General features: G+C 41.6%; 1 protein-coding gene across 2 annotated transcripts in view; it reads right to left on the bottom strand.

Annotated features, from left to right (window-relative positions):
- The window catches only part of LOC149218378 (DDT domain-containing protein PTM-like), a 57,639-nt gene that overhangs the window by 24,394 nt on the left and 13,054 nt on the right, over nucleotides 1–20,191 (bottom strand). For both annotated transcript variants that reach the window (XM_089383928.1, XM_089383929.1), the window contains exon 10: nucleotides 18,439–20,157. In XM_089383928.1, the coding sequence (XP_089240054.1) occupies nucleotides 18,905–20,157 (1,253 nt within the window). In that variant the 3' untranslated portion in view covers nucleotides 18,439–18,904. The remainder of the gene's footprint in view (nucleotides 1–18,438; nucleotides 20,158–20,191) is intronic.

Below are 20,191 nucleotides of genomic sequence, written 5' to 3'. Positions count from 1 at the left end.
ACCTGTGTAGGCAGCCACGGTATTTGAGTACCAAATGCAACTCAGAATCCTTGATACCCAACTTTGTGCGAAGGGTATGAAAAATATTGGTGAACTCTGGCACGTCTTGGTCCCTTCCCTGCCGCAGCGTAGTCCACTTTATGTATTTGTCCTCATAGCTCCTGACAGGGTAGTACTGCTACTTGATGGCATCCAGGAATGAATTCCAAGTGGGTGCGGTTGAAAATAGTGAACCTGTACTTTCATCCTTCTACTCGTAGTAGGTTTCCCACTAGTCCTTGACATGGGGGGCTGCTTTGAGAAGTGCAAAAGTGATATTTTCTCGGCTGGAAAAATCATGAACAGAAAAATAACCATCTAGCATATTTAAGCATTTATCTACGACATTTTCGTTTATCTGACACTCGAATATGGGAATTTCAAAGTTAACTTGTACCTTAAAGGGTGTGACATTTCGAGAGTAGCTGTTGGAAGCAGATGTGTCACCCTTGGGGTAGCTGCTGAAGGATTTGGGCAAAGTTTTCCATCATCGCCTTCCTTTGTCGCTCGAGAGCTTCTTCGAGCAAGATTTTGATAGGATCTCCTGCCCCTCGTCTTTCTTTTCATCTGCCATGGGAGGCCATCGAGATTTGCAGGGCTAGTCTTGCAAAGGTTCGACCAGTTCAAGCCCTAACTCCTTATATCCGACCTAGTTGGGGACATGCAAAGAAAAACAGAGAAAAATCAAACTGCTCTGACACCACTGTAGGAACGCAACAAATTACAGAGATAACCATAAATACAGAGATGCAGCAGAAATAATACTTCATTTCATTAATGTAAAATACTGAAATATGCTTACAAACAGAAATGGAAATAAACTAGCCCGGGCGATGGTAGCTTATCTCTGAGGAGAGATGTGGCGGCTACATGCCTCTGAACTGTCTTACAATAAGGCTCGAAGGCCTATTTATTGTTGAGAAACAATGGAAAACCCTAAATATCCAAAAATCTAACACTAGGAGATGAAGCACCAAACAATGGGCCCTGTTTTGGGTAAATTGGTACATCAACTTCCCGAGGTCATAACTTTGGCATACGACCTCTGTTTGACACGCGATACCTCGTTAGAAAGATCTATCTGAGGACTACAACTTTTGAGTGAGCAACATCGATCCATGGACCCATGTTGCTCCTAGTTTTCCAAAACAAAATGTCGTTCAGGGCCTCAAAACAGCTCCGAAAGTTCACGACCCGAAAAACTGCTAGAAATAGCAAGTTGTGCTACAATTAAGGAAACTGAAAAACTGAAAGAGACGGTTGTGGGGGTCCAAGTGGGATAGGCAGGTGGCCACCAACATCCGCTTGGATCACTGATATCAATATGCTTGGAGCGGTCGTGAAACACACAATTCTCTGAAAGACGAATTCCACTCTAGTTGTTGCAAAAGATCACGGTGGTATCCAACACATGTCTAGACTCTAAACAGCTCACTAAAGAGCTTCCTCAACCAAATAGCTTCACAGGAGGCCAAACTAGCAACACTGTATTCAACCTCAGCGGTGCTCAGGGCAACCGACTTCTACTTCCTACTCATCCATGATATCGAAGCAAAACCTAGAAAGAAGCAACATCAAGATGTGCTTTTACGATCCACCACACTGCCAACCCAATCTGCATTAGAGTAACCATGGAGCCTCACATTCCTGGAAGTGTATCTCAATCCATAAGTGATTGTGCCCCGAAGATATATCAAGAGATTCTTGGCAGCAATCCAGTATGTGATGAGGCTCGACCATAAATTGGCTCAATGTATTCACTGCAAAACATATGTTTGGGCCGGAGTTCACCAAGAACATCATGGCCCCCACGAGTTGATGATACTCAGAAGGATTTCCCAAATCGGGCCCAGCAGCACTACCGCATAACTTCTTGAGGTTACGTTCCATCGAAGTAGTCACAGACTTGCAGTGCACCATCCCAAATGTTTCAAGTATCTTCACAATATACTTTCCTTGAGAAAGGAAAATCTCGCCTGGCTTTTGCCAGACCTCCAACGCTAGGAAGTAATGCATCAATCCTAGGTCCTTCATCTCGAATTCGGAAGTCAACTCCCTCTTACATTGATGAATAAGAGGGTCAGCACCTATCAGAAAGAGATCGTCCACATAGAGTACCAAGTTGAGAGGTCTATCATTCTTAACCTTAAAGTAAAGGTTCAGATCAACTTCACTTCTTGTAAATACCAGCTTCATTAGATAGCTATCGATCCTCTCATACAAAGCCCGGGGTGGTTGCTTCAACCAATGGAGGGCTTTCTTCAATCTGCATACATGTGTTTGACGATCTTGAACTTCAAACCCCTTAGGTTGTTCTACATAGACTTCCTCCTTAAATGAACCATGCAAGAAGGCAGTCTTCACACTCATCTGATGTAGATTCCATCCTTGCGAGGAAACAAGGGCTATAATTGAAAAGATGGTGGTGTAGTGGGCAACCGGTGCAAATATCTCATAATTATCTACACCTTTCTTTTGAGAGAAGCCTCGAGCAACAAATCTAGCCTTGAGCTTTTCAGCACTTCCATCAGCTCCATGCTTGATCTTGAATAGCCATTTCGAGTTGACAATGGAATTGTCCTTAGGTCTAGGGACCACATCCCAGACATCATTCTTCATAATCGACTCATACTCTTCGTCCATTGCATCCTTCGAAACTTGGTGTTTGGCAGCTTCTTTGAATGTGTAAGGCTCAGATTGAACAATGGTGCTCATAGCAGTTAAGTACCCTTGGTACCTATTCAGCGTCTTGTTTTCACGAAATGTCCCCCTAGGTGCAACATGTCTCTAGGCATCTTTGAGAGTCTTCCTAAACCATGAGGGTCTCCTTTTCGAGGAGGAGGGCTCATGAGGGGCTGGATCAATGGGATCCATTGGTCCTTCAACATCGGGCATCAGCTCATCCTACAGTTCTCCCTGCTTTCCAAAATCTGCTTCTTTGTCCTTTCTTGGAAGAGGAAGGTTACTAATCTTCCCAAGGGCAGCATCCTCATCGAAAGTGACATCATGAGTTATCTCCACTTCTCTTTGACCAGGCACATAGTTTCTATATGCCTTAGAAGTTTCACTGCAACCCACAAATGTTCCTTTCTACCCAAAAGCATCCATTTTGCTTCTCTTTTCTTTTGGCACATGAAAATATATGGGGCTACCAAAAATTCTAAACTGAGAAACATCAGGTTCTTACCGGTGAAAACTTCTTCGGTAGTTTTGGAGTCCAATGCTTGATGAGGGCATCTATTTTGAACATACTTGGTGATGTTTGCAGCTTTGGCCCATAAGAACTTCGAAAGGCTTTGATTTTGAAGCATGGCACGAGAGGCTTATACAATAGAACGGTTCTTCCTTTCAGCGACACCATTTTGCTCAGGAGTATATGCGGTAGTAGTCTCCCTCTTAATGCCAACTTCTCTACAATAAACTTTGAACTCGTTTGATTCGTATTCGGTTCCATTATCCATCCTCAAGATTTTGATCTTCTTCCCGGTTTGATTTTCGACCAAAGCTTTGAAAGAAAAGAACCATGAGAGTACTTCGTCCTTCCTTTTCAAGAAATACATCCAAGTCTTGCAAGAGAAGTCATCCATAACGATAGCATAATATAAGTATCCTCCCAATGAGTTCACGGGTATTGCACCAAATAGATCAGAATGAATCAATTGCAATATGTCAATAGTCTTGCTATCACTTGAGGGGAATGGTCCCCTTGTATGCTTTCCTTCAACACACCCTTTGACAAACACCTTCATGTTCTACTTTAAATTTGGGCATACCTGTGACCATCTTCCTCACATCGAGTAGAACCTTATAATGTAGATGAGCAAACCTCTGGTGCCATAATTCGGATTGAAGTAATGTGTCGCAAGACATAGCTCCCAATGGGCTTCCTTCAATTTGATATAGGTTATCAACCCTGAAGCCCAGTGTAAATGCATCTTTGAAATTTTTATTCAACACACGTACCTTTCCATCGATGAATGCCACCTTGAAGCCTTTGTCCTCCATCGTCGAGATAGATATCAGGTTCTTCTTTAAATCAGGTACATATAGTACTTCTTGTAGATGAATGGTGTTACCCTGATTCAATTGAAAAGTAACATTCCCAACTCCCTTCACGGGATAGGTGGCATTGTCTCCAAGGATAATTTCTAAATTTGTATCCCTTTCAATCAGATTTGAAAGAGCTTGCTTATACCCGATGAAGTGCCTTGAGGAACCACTATCAATCAACCAATTTCCTAAAGTATCTGAAGGAGATGCAGTAGAAAGGGAAAATATAAGATAGAATTCCTTTTGTTTGTTATCAACAACATTAGATTCATCATACCTAGTGTTTCTTGATCTCTTGGGAGGGCGACCATTTCCTTGATGAGAAGCAGGAGCATTCCTTTTTCCTTGTTTGTTGAATCTGCCATTCCTTTGATTGTTGTTACCCCTGAAATTGTTGTTATTGTGGTCGTCATCATCATGAGGTGTATCCCTTCTATTAGGACACTCCCTAGAATAGTGACCAAACTTGTTGCAAATGAAGCATCTTCCCTTCCTTCCATTTTTGAAACCCGCCCTTCTTGGAAATTGCTTCTTTGAACCTGCATTGTTCTTCTTTTTAGCATGAGTTGAGAATGTAGTAGGATCATTCCTATTTGAAGGCATATCTAGTTCCATCATACTTGTTTCTTCTTGAGAAGATCTAGTCAGCGATTCTTCAAAACCTAAAATCCTGTCGTTGTTAAGAATAGTAGTGTTGAACACGTGCCATTCTTGAGGGAGTCCTCCAAGAGAAATGAGGGTCATCTCCCTATTAGCAATAGCTTCTCCAATAGAAAGAAGATCATTGTTTATCTCAGTAATCCTCATGAAGTAGGATTGAATATCTTCATTTCTTCCTTTCTTTATATCCTTCAGCTTGTTCTTGAGGAAAAGAATTTGATTTGCATTGCTAGATTTGAACATGCCAACCAACCTGTCATATATCTCCTTTGATGTGTTCAAATCGAAAATGTAAGCAACTAAATGCTTATGAATAGAATCCTTGATGATCTTCTTGGCTTTGACTTCACCCTTCTTGTACTTGGTCTTAGCAGTAGCTGGTGCATTAGAAGGAGGTTCTGAAATCTTTCCCTGCACATAATCCATCACATCTTGCTCTTCTAATGTCAAATCAAGAGATATCTTCCATGTATGATAATCAGACTTATCAGGAAGCTTGTCATCAAACTTGAAGTAGGATGTGGAAACCATTGAATCTTGTCTTTGATCAGTGATTGCTCTTCTCACCCTTGCTTGGGCTTTGTCTTCACCTCAACTCCGATACCATGTTAATTTTAGGATAACAATGGTATGTTTTATGCCTTGAGCAATTTTACTTCAATTTCTTTATTAGCCCAATATCAATATCCAATTTAGCAATCACATCAACATGATAGTAAAATGCATATAGAACATAGACAATAACAGTAGAAGACTAGCCAAGACAAGAGGACAAGATATGGTACCAACCAAGAACAAACCCCAATGTGGGGAAACTGGTCAACAAGGCATGATTCTTCCTCAAGTCACCTTGGTCAAACCCAGTTAGCTTCAGCCTCCAATAACAAGTCTAATTAGCCCAAAAACAGTGCGAAAAAGTCCAGTCAAACCTGGTCAAAAAGGTCAACGCTGCAACCAACCCTAGCACAGCCAACATTGGTCAAACAAGAGTCCAAGTTGCCTCAGATTTCGTGCCTCACAACAATAGAGTATGGAGCGAGGGAGTTCAGCTCGACAAAAAGTTAAGAAACGCACATTCAACAAAAGGAATAGGGGTTACTGTAAGGTTGCATATAAAGGGAAGAAAATCTCAGCTAGTCAAAGTCTGCCATAATAGAACCCCCACTATCGGAGAGGCACTTTAAGTGGCATGAATTTAAGGAAGCGAGGGAGGTTGTTCAAGATCATGACTTCCTTGCATGAGCCATGATTGTCCTCGCATGTGCCACGTCTTCTTTTGTTTTTGATCAAGACTTATCTTGCATGGTTCGTGACTATCCTTGCATGTACCATGACTTTCCCTGTGTGCAACGTAATTTTCCTCCCATGGGCTACAACTTTCCTTGCACCACCATACATGTCCTTGCATGGTTCGTGATTGTCCTTGCATGGGCTGAAAGTTTCCACACTCTCGCTTCAACCCTGAAGGTTGGATTTCCACTTGATGACTGACTTTCCTTCGTAGTCTCCCTCTAAAAGCCAAACTCCCTCTTAGGGTACACAACCTCCTCTTGGCTCACTCTGTTTTACCTCCCATAAAGTGCTACAACTGAACTTGTGCCCTTTCAAGGTTAGTCTCCAACCACGGTTGAACAATGGGCCTGGTCCACTATAGACCACCGCAACTTAATGATGCAAGTGTCCTCATCCTGCTGGGTCAAATACCTCATATTCACATGTCTCCACTGTCGAATGTGCAATTATGCAACCCAATTAAGATATTCTCTCACGATCAACCTACCATCCACGCAGAGCTACCTCATCCATGCCAAAGCATTCCTTGCCAAGGCACCTGAACGGCCTCAACATACTTTGACAAGTCATTGAAAGTCCATCATCAGCAACCTACCACACAACATACTATTGTGCACCAAGTTCTCAACCAATCCACTAGAACTCCCACCCAATCTCGTCACCAAACCAGTGAAGAACACATCTCCATGTTCTTTGTTGAGCCTTTTGCACCATGTCTAGCCAACTTACTTGGCAACATTGTTGATTCCTGCAATAGTCTCACAATTCCCTCTTGTGCATACTTTGATCTAGTTGCCCTTCGAGGTCGCTCTAATACCATGTTGAAATTTCCATGCACCCTAGGTCAAGGGTATGCCCTAGCTAGGAACACAAGCACACTATAGATGCTCAACTATAAACCCTTTGCACAGCGAAATATAACAACAAACAAATCAGCAACAGTACACAAGATTTTTGCCCAAATCTTGTTCCTTATTTGTCCATTGATGAGAAAACCTTAGGGCTCCCATACCAAGGATCATGGCCCTTTACAAACCCTGATATAGGGTTATAGCACATAGTATACATGTTTGTCCTTTAACTAGATACAACTAGGGCTGAAGGTTAGTCCATCAAGTTCCCCATCTACCCAAATATAAATACAAATGCAACCAGTACAATCAACAAGATCTTGACTCACCCGGGCTTACTCTTTTAGCCCACAATCCTTATAAAAGACTTGTTGTACCTTGTTGTAGCCTCGGTCCTTCGCTGCTACAATCTTCTTTTGTCCCTAAGGGTTTGCTCCTCTAGAATTCCATCCATGTAGCCCTAGCCAACTCCTTTAGGCCTATGGCTACTCTTGTTAAATTTTAGGTATGTTCTATGCTTGAGCAATTTATTTAAATTTTCACTGTTAGCAATCACATCAGCATTACGATAAACTGCAGATAGAACATAAATACAAAACGCAGAAGACAAGCCAAGACAAGAGGACACAAGATATGGCGCGAGCCAGGGACAAACCCCACAATGTGTGGGGAAACCCTTTGATCAAATCTTCTTTTATCTTCAAAGTTCAGCAGAGAAAGAGAGAGAGAGAGTACATTTACAACAGCAGTCAATACTTTGACTTATCTAGATCTAGCATAGATCATTTCGTATAATTATGAGATCAGTTGAAGACATTCTGCTTCAACTGATTCTCAAGGTGACTCCTTCACCTATCATCATTCTGCATCTCGTTCATTTGTTGTACCTTACAGTATAGCGCCAACACACAGCATCCTACATGCTGCTCATGATCTTCACGCTGCCCATTCATCATGTTACGCTGTACCCAAATATCACAGTGTTGATCTCAACATCAAGGATCTGCACCCATCTAATGTGTACTCAATGACTGGTTTACTGCTCTCATTGCTATACAGAGATTTCTATTATGACAGTCATTTCATTATATCAACCAAGTCTCCAATGAGTTCTACAGCATGATGACCATCTCTGATATCCTTATCATTACTGCAACAATGATTATTAGATTGTAGTAGCTTGGGTACAGCTTTTCCTTATAAATAGGCATGTGATCTATAGAATAGATCCATGATATGGTCATCCTTATACCAGGTATTCTACAGGCATACCACAACAGCATATAGTCATACCTTATCCATGTAATACGAAGATTGTCATACCAAGGGTGGACTGCGTCTTCATTCCAGCGTGGACAGTGTACAAGTGCTTCAGGCTGTGCGTATATATATGCTGTGTGTAGACTGCGTTTAGGCTGCTACAGGCAGCGTATTAGGGCCTCCGTATTGGCTGTGTATAGAACCTCCTCTTAGCTGCGTATTAGGCTCCAGTTGCTGTGGAATAGGATCACTGTTTAGCTGTGAATAAGGGCTCAACAGACTGCGGATTTAGGGCATCTCTTGACCTGCGGTTAGGGCACTTTGGAACAGTGGATAGGGCTCTTTAGCACCGCAGATAGGAGCCTCTTTAGGACAGCAGTATAGGGGCTTATTCATGCTGCACATAAGTCTCCTCTTATCTGCATTTAGATCTTCTTATAAGCCTGCGGCTAGGGCATCATCTGCACTGTGGCTAGGGCACAACTGAACTGTGGCTAGGGCATCAGCTACTGCGGCTAGGGCATCAGCAAATGTATATTTTAGGTGTCCCTCCTTCTCCAAAAACCCAAGACGTGGAGAGGAGGAGAACACACCAAGAATGTGTGTTAAAATGACTTCAAATCCTCACCAATTTATACTAGAACGTAGATGATGAATAGACACGTCTATTGGGCTTCTGAGCCTACTCAAGTTGCTGGTCGGCTTGGTAATAATTATATAAACAAAATAAATTCATATCTCCATAAATACTTATCGGAATCGGATGATCTTTGGATCAATCCTACACCTCTCGACGAGAGGGATCCAATAAAAATATCAGCTGTCATAAATAAGCTGATCCACATGGAGTTTGGCCCTAGTTGCCAATTTAACACTCCCTCTCAACTAGGGAGAACTCCATCCAGTGATCCATAAGTCCGACTGTACAATCTCGGCCATCAGTGCCCTGCACTGCTCTGCCCAACTCTGCTCAACTCTGCTGGCTCTGCTAACTCTGCTTTGCTCAGCTCAGCTCTGCTGGCTCTGCTAGCTCTGCTCTGCTCAGCTCTGCTAGCTCTGCTCTGCTCAGCTCTGCTAGCTCTGCTCTGCTCAGCTCTGCTGGCTCTGCTAGCTCTGCTCTGCTCGGCTCTGCTAGCTCTGCTCTGCTCAGCTCTGCTGGCTCTGCTAGCTCTGCTCTGCTTAGCTCTGCTGAACTATGAAGAAGAAGAATTGATCGAGAATGTCTCATACCATTCTCCACTGACCCGAAGTCAGTTTCAGAGTGCGTACCACTAGTCCCAGACTAGTCTCAACCAACCCGAAGTCAGCGTCATAGTATGTACGACTCTCACTAGTCCCAGACTAGTACCGCAGGCTCAGAGAGTGTACTACTGGTCCCAGACCAGTCCCAACCGACCTGAAGTCAGCATCATAGTATGTACGACTCTCACTGGTCCCAGACCAGTCCTGCACTGACACGAAGTCAGTCTCGGAGTATGTACCACTGGTCCCAGACCAGTTTCAGCCGACCCGAAGTCAGCGTCATAGTATGTACATAGTAGACCAGTGTCAGCGTCATAGTATGTACAACTCCTACCACTGGTCCCAGACCAGTATCATTGATCCCAGATCAATGGAGGTCATCCTAGCATAGGGAGTACGGTAGATACAACGATGCGTCCATCGGTACTACTATGGTCCCTAACTTCATTTCCCTGCTCATTGATCAGATGAGAGGTACTTCCCATGAGTCCCAGACTGCATGGGTAGGATGCCTCGACAGGAGAACTAATCAATCCTGTCCTCGCAGGAGAACACATCAATCCTGCTACAATCGCCATGGAGAACACATCAATCCTGCTGGAGAACACATCAATCGCCATGCTACAACCGCAGGAGAACACATCAATCCAGGCCTCACAGGAGAACTAATCATCCTGCTACACAGGAGAGCGAATCATCCTGTTCCAGTGCGCACCACCAGGGGAGGGTGAGTCACCCTGTGGTCGTATGTTGCTTCAGTAGAACTGCAAGCCCCCCAGAGCTCCCAGAGCTCAATGTATGCAACATGTAGGACCCTTCTTCAAAGGTCTCTCGATGACTCCAAGTCGTCCAGGAAAATCACAAATTTGATCTTTCCTCGGGGCTCTGTCCTTTACATCATCATAGTTCGATGGAGCCTCCTAGATCATCAACTTACCATATCCCAGATGATGTCTATCGGCTGGAGCAATCGACGAATACAGGATTCCTCAATAATCGAATCCCATCTCTGGTTGTCACAGAGAATCACAGTGGTATTCATCATGTGTACAAACAGCTCACTGAAGAGCTTCAGCAACCAGACTGCCTCACAGAAGGCCATACTATCAGTAATGTATTCTGCCTTAGTGGTGCTCAGAGTCACCGACTTCTTCTTCCTGCTCATCCAGGGTATCGAGGCAGATTCCAAAGAGAAAGAGCACTTAAAAGTGCTTTAGTGATCCTCCACACTGCCTGCCCATTCAGCATTCGAATAATAATGCAATTTCATCTTTTCGGCAGTGTATCTCAATCCATGAGAGATTGTGCCCTGAAGATACCTCAGAAGATTCTTGGCACCAATCCAGTGAGGCTCAACCAAATATGAGCTCACCATGCTAACTGCAACACAGATGTCCGGACAGAGGTTCTCCAAGAACATCAACGCGAATGAGTTTATAAAACTCAGAGGCATTTCCCAAATCAGGTTCGACATCACTACCATATAACTTCTGAAAGTTAAGACCCTTGAGGTAGTCACAGGCTTGCAGCTTATCTTTTCACATTCAGAATCCAACTCCCTCTATCTCCTATAAATGAGAGGGTCTGCACCTGTCAGACATAGGTGCCGGTATGAGAGGTTTATCATCCACAACCTTCGAGTAATGGTTTGGATCAGTTTCACTCCTGGTGAGTCTCAGCTGCATTAGACAGCTATCAATCCTCTCATACTATGCCCGAGGTGTTTTGCTTCAAGCCATAGAGGGCTTTCTTCCACCTGTTTACATGAGATTCTCGATCATGAGTCTCAAACTCCTCAGGTTGTTCCAAGCCTGTGGACCTGCTGCATGAGGGGAATGGTCCCCTTATAATATTTTCCTTCAGTACATTTCAGACAAGTACCTGCATGCTCCCTTTTGAATTCAGGCATTTAAGTCACCATCTGACTCACAGACCTCCGGTGCTGAGTCAATGGACATGGTCCCCAATGGACTTCCTGCAACTTGATACAACCCTGAACTCAAAAGTATCTTTAAAATATCTATTTTCAAACACGTACCTTTGTAACCTTCGACTTCCATTCAGATGGACACCAGGTTCTTCTTGCGATCAGGTACATAGAAGAGATTTTAGGGTTTCTTGCTTTCGTGGAAGAGTCGACCATTTCCTTGATGACCTGCATTACCAGTCATTCCTTTAATCGCCCAGGAATGATTGTTATCTTCATCAAGAGATGTGTCCCTGCCATTCGGACACTCCTTCGCATAACGGCCGAACTTATTTCAACAAGGCATCTGCCTTTCCTTCCACCCTTAGATCCGAACTTCCCAATGAAGGGATCATTAGATGGGCCATCAGAAACTCCTGCTGTGCCATTCTGATAACATTCTCTGCTTTGACTTCACCCTAGGTGAATTATGGGGAACCCATTGATCCTTCTGTCTTGTCCCAACTGCCTTTGGTGATTGCTCTTTCACTCTTGCTTGGGCATTGTCTTCACCTCAGCTCTGATACCATGTTAAATTTTAGGTATGTTCTATGCTTGAGCAATTTATTTAAATTTTCACTGTTAGCAATCACATCAGCATTACGATAAACTGCAGATAGAACATAAATACAAAACGCAGAAGACAAGCCAAGACAAGAGGACACAAGATATGGCGCGAGCCAGGGACAAACCCCACAATGTGTGGGGAAACCCTTTGATCAAATCTTCTTTTATCTTCAAAGTTCAGCAGAGAAAGAGAGAGAGAGAGTACATTTACAACAGCAGTCAATACTTTGACTTATCTAGATCTAGCATAGATCATTTCGTATAATTATGAGATCAGTTGAAGACATTCTGCTTCAACTGATTCTCAAGGTGACTCCTTCACCTATCATCATTCTGCATCTCGTTCATTTGTTGTACCTTACAGTATAGCGCCAACACACAGCATCCTACATGCTGCTCATGATCTTCACGCTGCCCATTCATCATGTTACGCTGTACCCAAATATCACAGTGTTGATCTCAACATCAAGGATCTGCACCCATCTAATGTGTACTCAATGACTGGTTTACTGCTCTCATTGCTATACAGAGATTTCTATTATGACAGTCATTTCATTATATCAACCAGGTCTCCAATGAGTTCTACAGCATGATGACCATCTCTGATATCCTTATCATTACTGCAACAATGATTATTAGATTGTAGTAGCTTGGGTACAGCTTTTCCTTATAAATAGGCATGTGATCTATAGAATAGATCCATGATATGGTCATCCTTATACCAGGTATTCTACAGGCATACCACAACAGCATATAGTCATACCTTATCCATGTAATACGAAGATTGTCATACCAAGGGTGGACTGCGTCTTCATTCCAGCGTGGACAGTGTACAAGTGCTTCAGGCTGTGCGTATATATATGCTGTGTGTAGACTGCGTTTAGGCTGCTACAGGCAGCGTATTAGGGCCTCCGTATTGGCTATGTATAGAACCTCCTCTTAGCTGCGTATTAGGCTCCAGTTGTTGTGGAATAGGATCACTGTTTAGCTGTGAATAAGGGCTCAACAGACTGCGGATTTAGGGCATCTCTTGACCTGCGGTTAGGGCACTTTGGAACAGTGGATAGGGCTCTTTAGCACCGCAGATAGGAGCCTCTTTAGGACAGCAGTATAGGGGCTTATTCATGCTGCACATAAGTCTCCTCTTATCTGCATTTAGATCTTCTTATAAGCCTGCGGCTAGGGCATCATCTGCACTGTGGCTAGGGCACAACTGAACTGTGGCTAGGGCATCAGCTACTGCGGCTAGGGCATCAGCAAATGTATATTTTAGGTGTCCCTCCTTCTCCAAAAACCCAAGACGTGGAGAGGAGGAGAACACACCAAGAATGTGTGTTAAAATGACTTCAAATCCTCACCAATTTATACTAGAACGTAGATGATGAATAGACACGTCTATTGGGCTTCTGAGCCTACTCAAGTTGCTGGTCGGCTTGGTAATAATTATATAAACAAAATAAATTCATATCTCCATAAATACTTATCGGAATCGGATGATCTTTGGATCAATCCTACACCTCTCGACGAGAGGGATCCAATAAAAATATCAGCTGTCATAAATAAGCTGATCCACATGGAGTTTGGCCCTAGTTGCCAATTTAACACCACACTAGCAGGTTGCTCCCTTTAACCCACTAATTGTTATTCAATCCTCCTTAGCATCCCCTATACTTCTCAACCAGCGTTGTATCATCCCTCTGTCCTAGAATTCAACCCTTACAGAACCTACTGCCACCTTCACAGACATATGACCAGCCTACCCTAGTTCTGCTACTACTCAACCTTCTTATCGGACCCTCAACCCTCTTGTTGCAATAGTTTTAAGGCCCTAGGATCAGTGTTGCACAATCCTACCCCCCCCCAAAAAAAAGAATTCGAGAGCAGAATCACGTCCCGTAAAGATCCTAAGGTGATTCGCAAATCAGAAAATCAGATCTATGGTTTCGTTGGATTGGGCTGATTCCTAGAAATTCGAAACTGCACAAGCCTGTTCCATAGTTTTGGATTTCCGATCTGCAATTCCAGAATGGGATATGCCTCGAATCCATGGCAGATCGGGCATGGATCTAGGCATATTTCGAGCGCTTTTGAGGCCCGACGGGCGGTTCTGCAAAGGCAGCATTTTTTTTCTTTTAGGCTCTGACTTGGGTTGGGGTGGGTTTATGGTGAGTTAAGGAAAAAATAGATGGGGTTAAAAGCCAATTCCCCCTCTCTTCCTCATTCTTGCATATTTAGAGAGCTTGGAGAAGAGAGGAGAAGAGAGATTAGAGAAGAGAGGAGAAGAGAGCTTGGAGAAGAAAGGCTTGAGGAGAGCTTAGAGGAGCTTGGCGAAGTAAAGAAGGGATGCCATCTACAAGAGCTAAAGAGGTAAGTGCAAACCCCCAACTCCCTCATTTTTTTGACATTGTCTGTATTTTTTTCTCCTTCCTCTCTTACACTTTCCCATTCTTTTGTCTTTCTCATTTCATTGCAAGTTGTCCCTTTATATTCATATTCCAAAATGGTGTTCTTTTGGCTTATCTGTATCATTCCACTTTTGGTTTTCATGAAGGCGTTAGGGAGGAAGGGAAGAAGAAGAAGAGGATAGTGGTACCCATATGAGTGATCCAATGTATGATGAGGAGGAAGGGATTGAAGAGGACATTGAAATGCATGAGAGGAAAGCATTGACACCTTTGTGGAATTATGTGACCAAACATGGTGGAAAGGGTGGTGGACGCTACAAGTTTGTGTGCCCTCATAGTTGTCAAGGAGGAAAACCATATAGTGGTTCATATACCTGTGTGAGGAGGCATCTTTATGGGGTGATGGATAGTGATGAGAAAAAGGGTCTTGTCAATGGAACAAAGAAGAGAAATATGTTGAAATAGAGGAGGTCGCACAACAGAAAAAACATGAAACAAAAAACTCATTATGAATCAAGTGCAACCTCTAGATTTGGTAGCTCATCTCCTCATGGTGCTTCTGCAACCTCATGGGTCGAGCTCATGCTAGGCTTTTGCCCACGTGCTAAACTTATTTCCCGCATATTGATTTTCTTCTTCTTCTTTTTTGTGGCCATGATATGTTTTTAGTTGCATCAACTTCCAAAGTAATGTTTTCCGACCCTAATCAAGGAGAGTGGACATATGAGTGCCAAATCCCAAAAAACCAATGACAAGTTATACATACAAAACAGATATGTTATATGGGGCTTGTAATGTGTGATGGGAAGTGTCAAGTATGGTGTAAGGGATAACGAACATGCTATCTCAATCTAGGTTTTCCAAGTAGTGCCCCTCCTATAACCCAAAGGCCTCAAGAGAGGTCCCATTAGACTAGGGCTAAAGATTAACCCCCCTGGTAAGGTGAAAGAACAGATTTACAGTCAAGATCGATCAATCTTCTAGATCACCCTTTTATCCATACTAAATGCCCAAAACAAACAAATTTAAACACTCGATTACAAAATGATCAAAGTACCTTTTGAATAATAGCCCACCTTCATCCAAGTGGTAACTTTGGATGGTGAGAGGCACATGGCATATCATCGTCAAATAGTGGCTACCAAGGGTTGTTGGTTGGCTGGCTATAGATCCAGGTGGATGTTGGCGGCCACCCACCTATCCCACTTAGACCCCCACAACTCTCTTTCAGCTTTTCAGTTTCCTTAATTGTAGCACAGTTTATTATTTTTAGTAGTTTTCCAAGTCCTGAACTTCCAAAGTTGTTTTGAGGCCCTAAATGACGTTTTTTTGGGAAAAATGGGAGCAACGTGAGTCCATAGACCGATGATGCTCTTCCCAAAGTTGTAGTTCTCAGATAGATATTTCTAACGAGATATTGTGCGCGTCAAACGAAGATCGTATGCCAAAGTTACGACCCCGGGAAGTTGATGTACCAATTTACCAAAACGGGGCCCACAGTTTGATGTTTCATCTTCTAGGGTTAGGTTTTTGGATGTTTAGGGTTTTCCATTGTTTTTCAACAATAAATAGGCCTTCAAACCTCATTGTAACACAGTTCAGAGTCATGTAGCTGCCACATCTCTTCTCAGAGATAAGCTACCATCGCCCTAGCTGGTTTATTTCCATTTTTTTTGCAAGCATATTTCAGTATTTTACATTAATGAAATGAAGTATTATTTCCGTTGCATCTCTGTATTTATGGTTATATCTGTAATCTGTTGCGTTCTTGTTTAATGGCATCAACCCATGGTATTCATCCACCCATGGTATTGTAAGTGACATCCACCCAGTATTTGCCCATGGTATTGTGACATCCACCCATGGTATTCATTCACCCATGGAATTGACCCGTGATATTATAACATCCACCCACGGTATTCATTCACCCAGGGAATTGACCCGTGGTATTGTGACATCCACCCATGGTATTCATTCACCCATGGAATTGACCCGTGGTAATGTAACTGAAAAATACTATAAGTAGAAATGTAAGAGAAAAGTTCTCCTATGGGGTTACGCATTTTGGTGAGTAACAGTCCCCAGCCACACATTCATGATTAAATTATGCATTCTCAAACAGAATAAAAAATGAAAATCATTTGTTCGTATATCCCCCTCAACTCCAAAGCTAAATTACAAAATATGGAAAGAGTTTGTTTCTTTAACAAGTCAATGATTATCAGTGAATACAAATGGCACCTATAATCACAAGGAATGTGCATACTAAAATTGGGTTGCAAAATTAAACCCCTTCACTAATTCCAAGGGGGGCCACTATAGTGCATTTGTGTCTGAAAGCATGTTTGATAGTGCTTCGAAAGTATGGAAGAGATAATAATATGGATTTAAATCTAGATTATAGGGGGTCAAGAACCAAATATAACATACTAGAATAATAGGCAGCACGACCCTTTTATTTGTTTTCACATTTTTAATGTTTTTCTTTGTCACACAAGCCACTTGAAACATTCCCAAGCCACAGAAAGCGTTTCCAAAACACATTATGGGAAGCATTTCCCACTCCTAGGAGACATTTCCCAATTTCAAGAATCTTATGGGATCCAGATCTCAGACTACCCATGTACTTCAGACTCCAGTGTTAAATCCAATCATATTGCAAAAAAAAATAAAAGAAACAACGAAACTCATTCAAACAGTGAGTGATCAATGATAATCCATAAATGGAACATCCAAATTCCCACCCCACCAAGGTGTAGACAACCAATTATGTAAGTGATATAAGCATGACATCTGACAAGATGCAGGATTTGATATTTTATGTAACCCTATACCTCTCCTGATTTTAGCATTTATTCAATTTGTCAGTCAACTGCAAAAGATTCAGCCCAAATAGCAGGGGCACAATTTTTCAAGATTAATTTAATGAAGAAAAAGGCACTATTACTGAAAAAAAGTTCATGATAAATAACGTATATATTTAATGTAGTGTGGCTATCTGGTTTGCAGCCAAGTTACCATGAAATCCAAAAATGCCAACCATCTTTTGTATTACACTTTTGTTATGAGGTAATTAGAAGTAATTAGAGATGGTCCATCTAAATTTAAGTTGTTGACTCTGAATAATAATAATAAATTAGAACCAAGTATTTAGAAATATTTAACGTATAACTGGATCCAAAGACAAAATTAAACAGATTTCCAAATCGGTCAATAGAGAAATATAATGAATTATCCATGGCTAAAAAAAGATGCCAGGTTAATTTTTTGTAGTCTAAACAGAAAAATTAAAATTAAAATTAAAATTAAAAAGACAATAACCAAAAAAAAAACACACACATAACTTCAAAATAAAAAGCCTGACCTTAGGGAGCATTTATTCAAGGATTTCAACTTGTAATTTTGTATATGTATGGTCAATATAGCTATGTTTAGCTACAAAGAACATTTATGGTTGCAGGCAACTTGAACTGATGACTTTGAACCCTTATCTAGAACTTTTATCTCACTAATGCATAACGACTATGAACACAACTTGCAAGTTAATATGAGAAACATTTATGGTAAAATGTGATTGCAACTATGATAAACATTTCTGGTTAAATATGCTTGCAACCTGCAGGTAATATCCACATTCCACACCAACAATAACAAAACAATAGGGGAAAGATTATGAGTTGAATATGCATCATGCCACTCCCAATAGGGGAAACCTGAACACCACAGAGGCATTATACCAAGACTATGTGAATGTAATTTTAGGAACAACTGAATGCAATTTGGAGAACATACTAGATTTAATTAATTTTCCCTTCAAAATTAACTTTAAAGACAATGCTAAATAATGTCTATGCCAGAAAACCTATACAAAAATGTTCAGTATAACTGACCAAATGACACATGAAACCACAAAATTTGCAAGTTCCCACCAATGTAACCCAAATAATTTTCAAGTAATGATATCAACAAGATTGTGTAACATTTTCAAACAGTAAAGCTAATACCAAATCAATTTTCAAACATTGAATTTTGAATCAAGACTATGTAGGAAGAGGCATCACCAATCTGCAGTGCAAATAACATTCAAGACCAGCTTCCAACTCACCTTTTGGAATAACCACAAAACTCCAGCAGCTCTAAAATAAGTCCGGACTCTGCTATTAACCGGCACAATTCCAAAAGCTCTCTTTTTACAGTTCTGGCAGAATCCAACCCAACATAAATCACTGGCAAAACTCTGAAAAATATGAGTGAAATCATTTTCTATGGCACAAATTCAAGCTTCCATCTGAAAGGCATTGTATCTGGAGGGACAATACATTATTATACTGCAGATGACAACACAGAAATTTCACCATTCTCCAGCCATGCCAAAATTCATGGAAAGTACTGAAGCTGAGGGTCAAGAAAACAGTCACATGCCATATTATATTGAGGCACCTACTTGAAAGGAGAGCTGCAAGATAAGGGATAAAATCTGCACTTCCAATCCAAAAGAGGATAATGCTACTGGACCAAAAAATTACCGGTAATTTCCCAAACATAGAAACAGCTTGATTACAGTGCAGCTTTTATAAGTAATAGCCTTTCTCTTGGATCAAACCACCCTGGCAACTATCACATGTCCACCCTAATGAAGTCAATGCCCCCAGGGGCTGCCATTCATAACAATGGTGATGAATGACCATCCCACAACCTTTGCACTGATAGTCAGAAGGCAATACTGTGAGTCTGCAGGCTTTACATAGTTTACCTATTTCCTCTGGGACTAGTCCATTGGCTGTGCCATGCATTTGAAATTCCTCCAAGCTTACAGTGTTACCTGTGGCATCATATTTATTTTCCTCTGAGATTACTTTATTGGCTGTTCCATGCAATTGAAAACCCATAAGATTTTCTTGTGAAAATTCATTTGGTAGCTCAGAGACCATGTTATCTACAGTGTTTGATGGAATGATGAGCCCATTGTAAGGAAAACCTTGAGGTTTAACTCCCAGAGACTGAGAACATATACCTATTTCTTTATTGGATAAGTTATGAGATGAATTATCAATAATTCCTTGAGACAAATCAACAACATCTTCCACTTGATCATCCTCGGATGCCAGCAATTCTGTAAAGGAAAACAATGGTTCATTCTCGGAATAAGGTTCCATACATTCAAACGATGGTTCTTTAAACTCAATTTGTTGATCATCACGGAGACAATCATTAACAGAAAATTCCCAGTCTACTTGAGGAGACAAATCTTCTGCACCAACTATAGGACTACATTCTGATTGCTTGCATGTTTTTGATTCTGCAATGTACTGGTGAGGAGACAAATCTTCTGCACCAACTAGAGGACTACATTCTGATTGCTTGCATGTTTTTGATTCTTCAATGTACTGGTGAGGAGACAAATCTTCTGCACCAACTAGAGGACTATATTCTGACTGCTGGCATGTTTTTGATTCTGCAATGTACTGGTGGTCACTTGATAGGGAAACCTGACAAGAATGCTCCAAACCAGGTTCCAATTTGACCATTGCAAACTTCTGTTCTGCACAATCTAATATTGTCGGAAGTTCATTTGAAGCATGTCCAGGCTTGCCATGAATTACAGCCAAAGGCTTACTGTCTACTTTACTGAAATTCTCAAAATGATCCCTATTAACATTCTTTTGGGATCTTTTGACTGGCAGCTTTCTTCTCTTGACAAAGGAATCCCTTCCAGCATGTGGACACACTGGTCCACTCTTCTTTCGACATCTGTGACACTTGAATCCACCCAATTGAACAATATTCTCCAAATTTAGTCCAAACGCATCTCCATGAAACCATTCTGCAAAAGACACAAAAAATGGTTATATAAGGTT

The sequence above is a fragment of the Pinus tabuliformis genome, chromosome Q (assembly GCF_031772625.1).
Source record: "Pinus tabuliformis cultivar Carrire ecotype Pingquan chromosome Q, CPIR1, whole genome shotgun sequence".
NCBI classification, from domain to species: domain Eukaryota; kingdom Viridiplantae; phylum Streptophyta; class Pinopsida; order Pinales; family Pinaceae; genus Pinus; species Pinus tabuliformis.
This window is presented reverse-complemented; position numbering and strand designations above follow the sequence as displayed.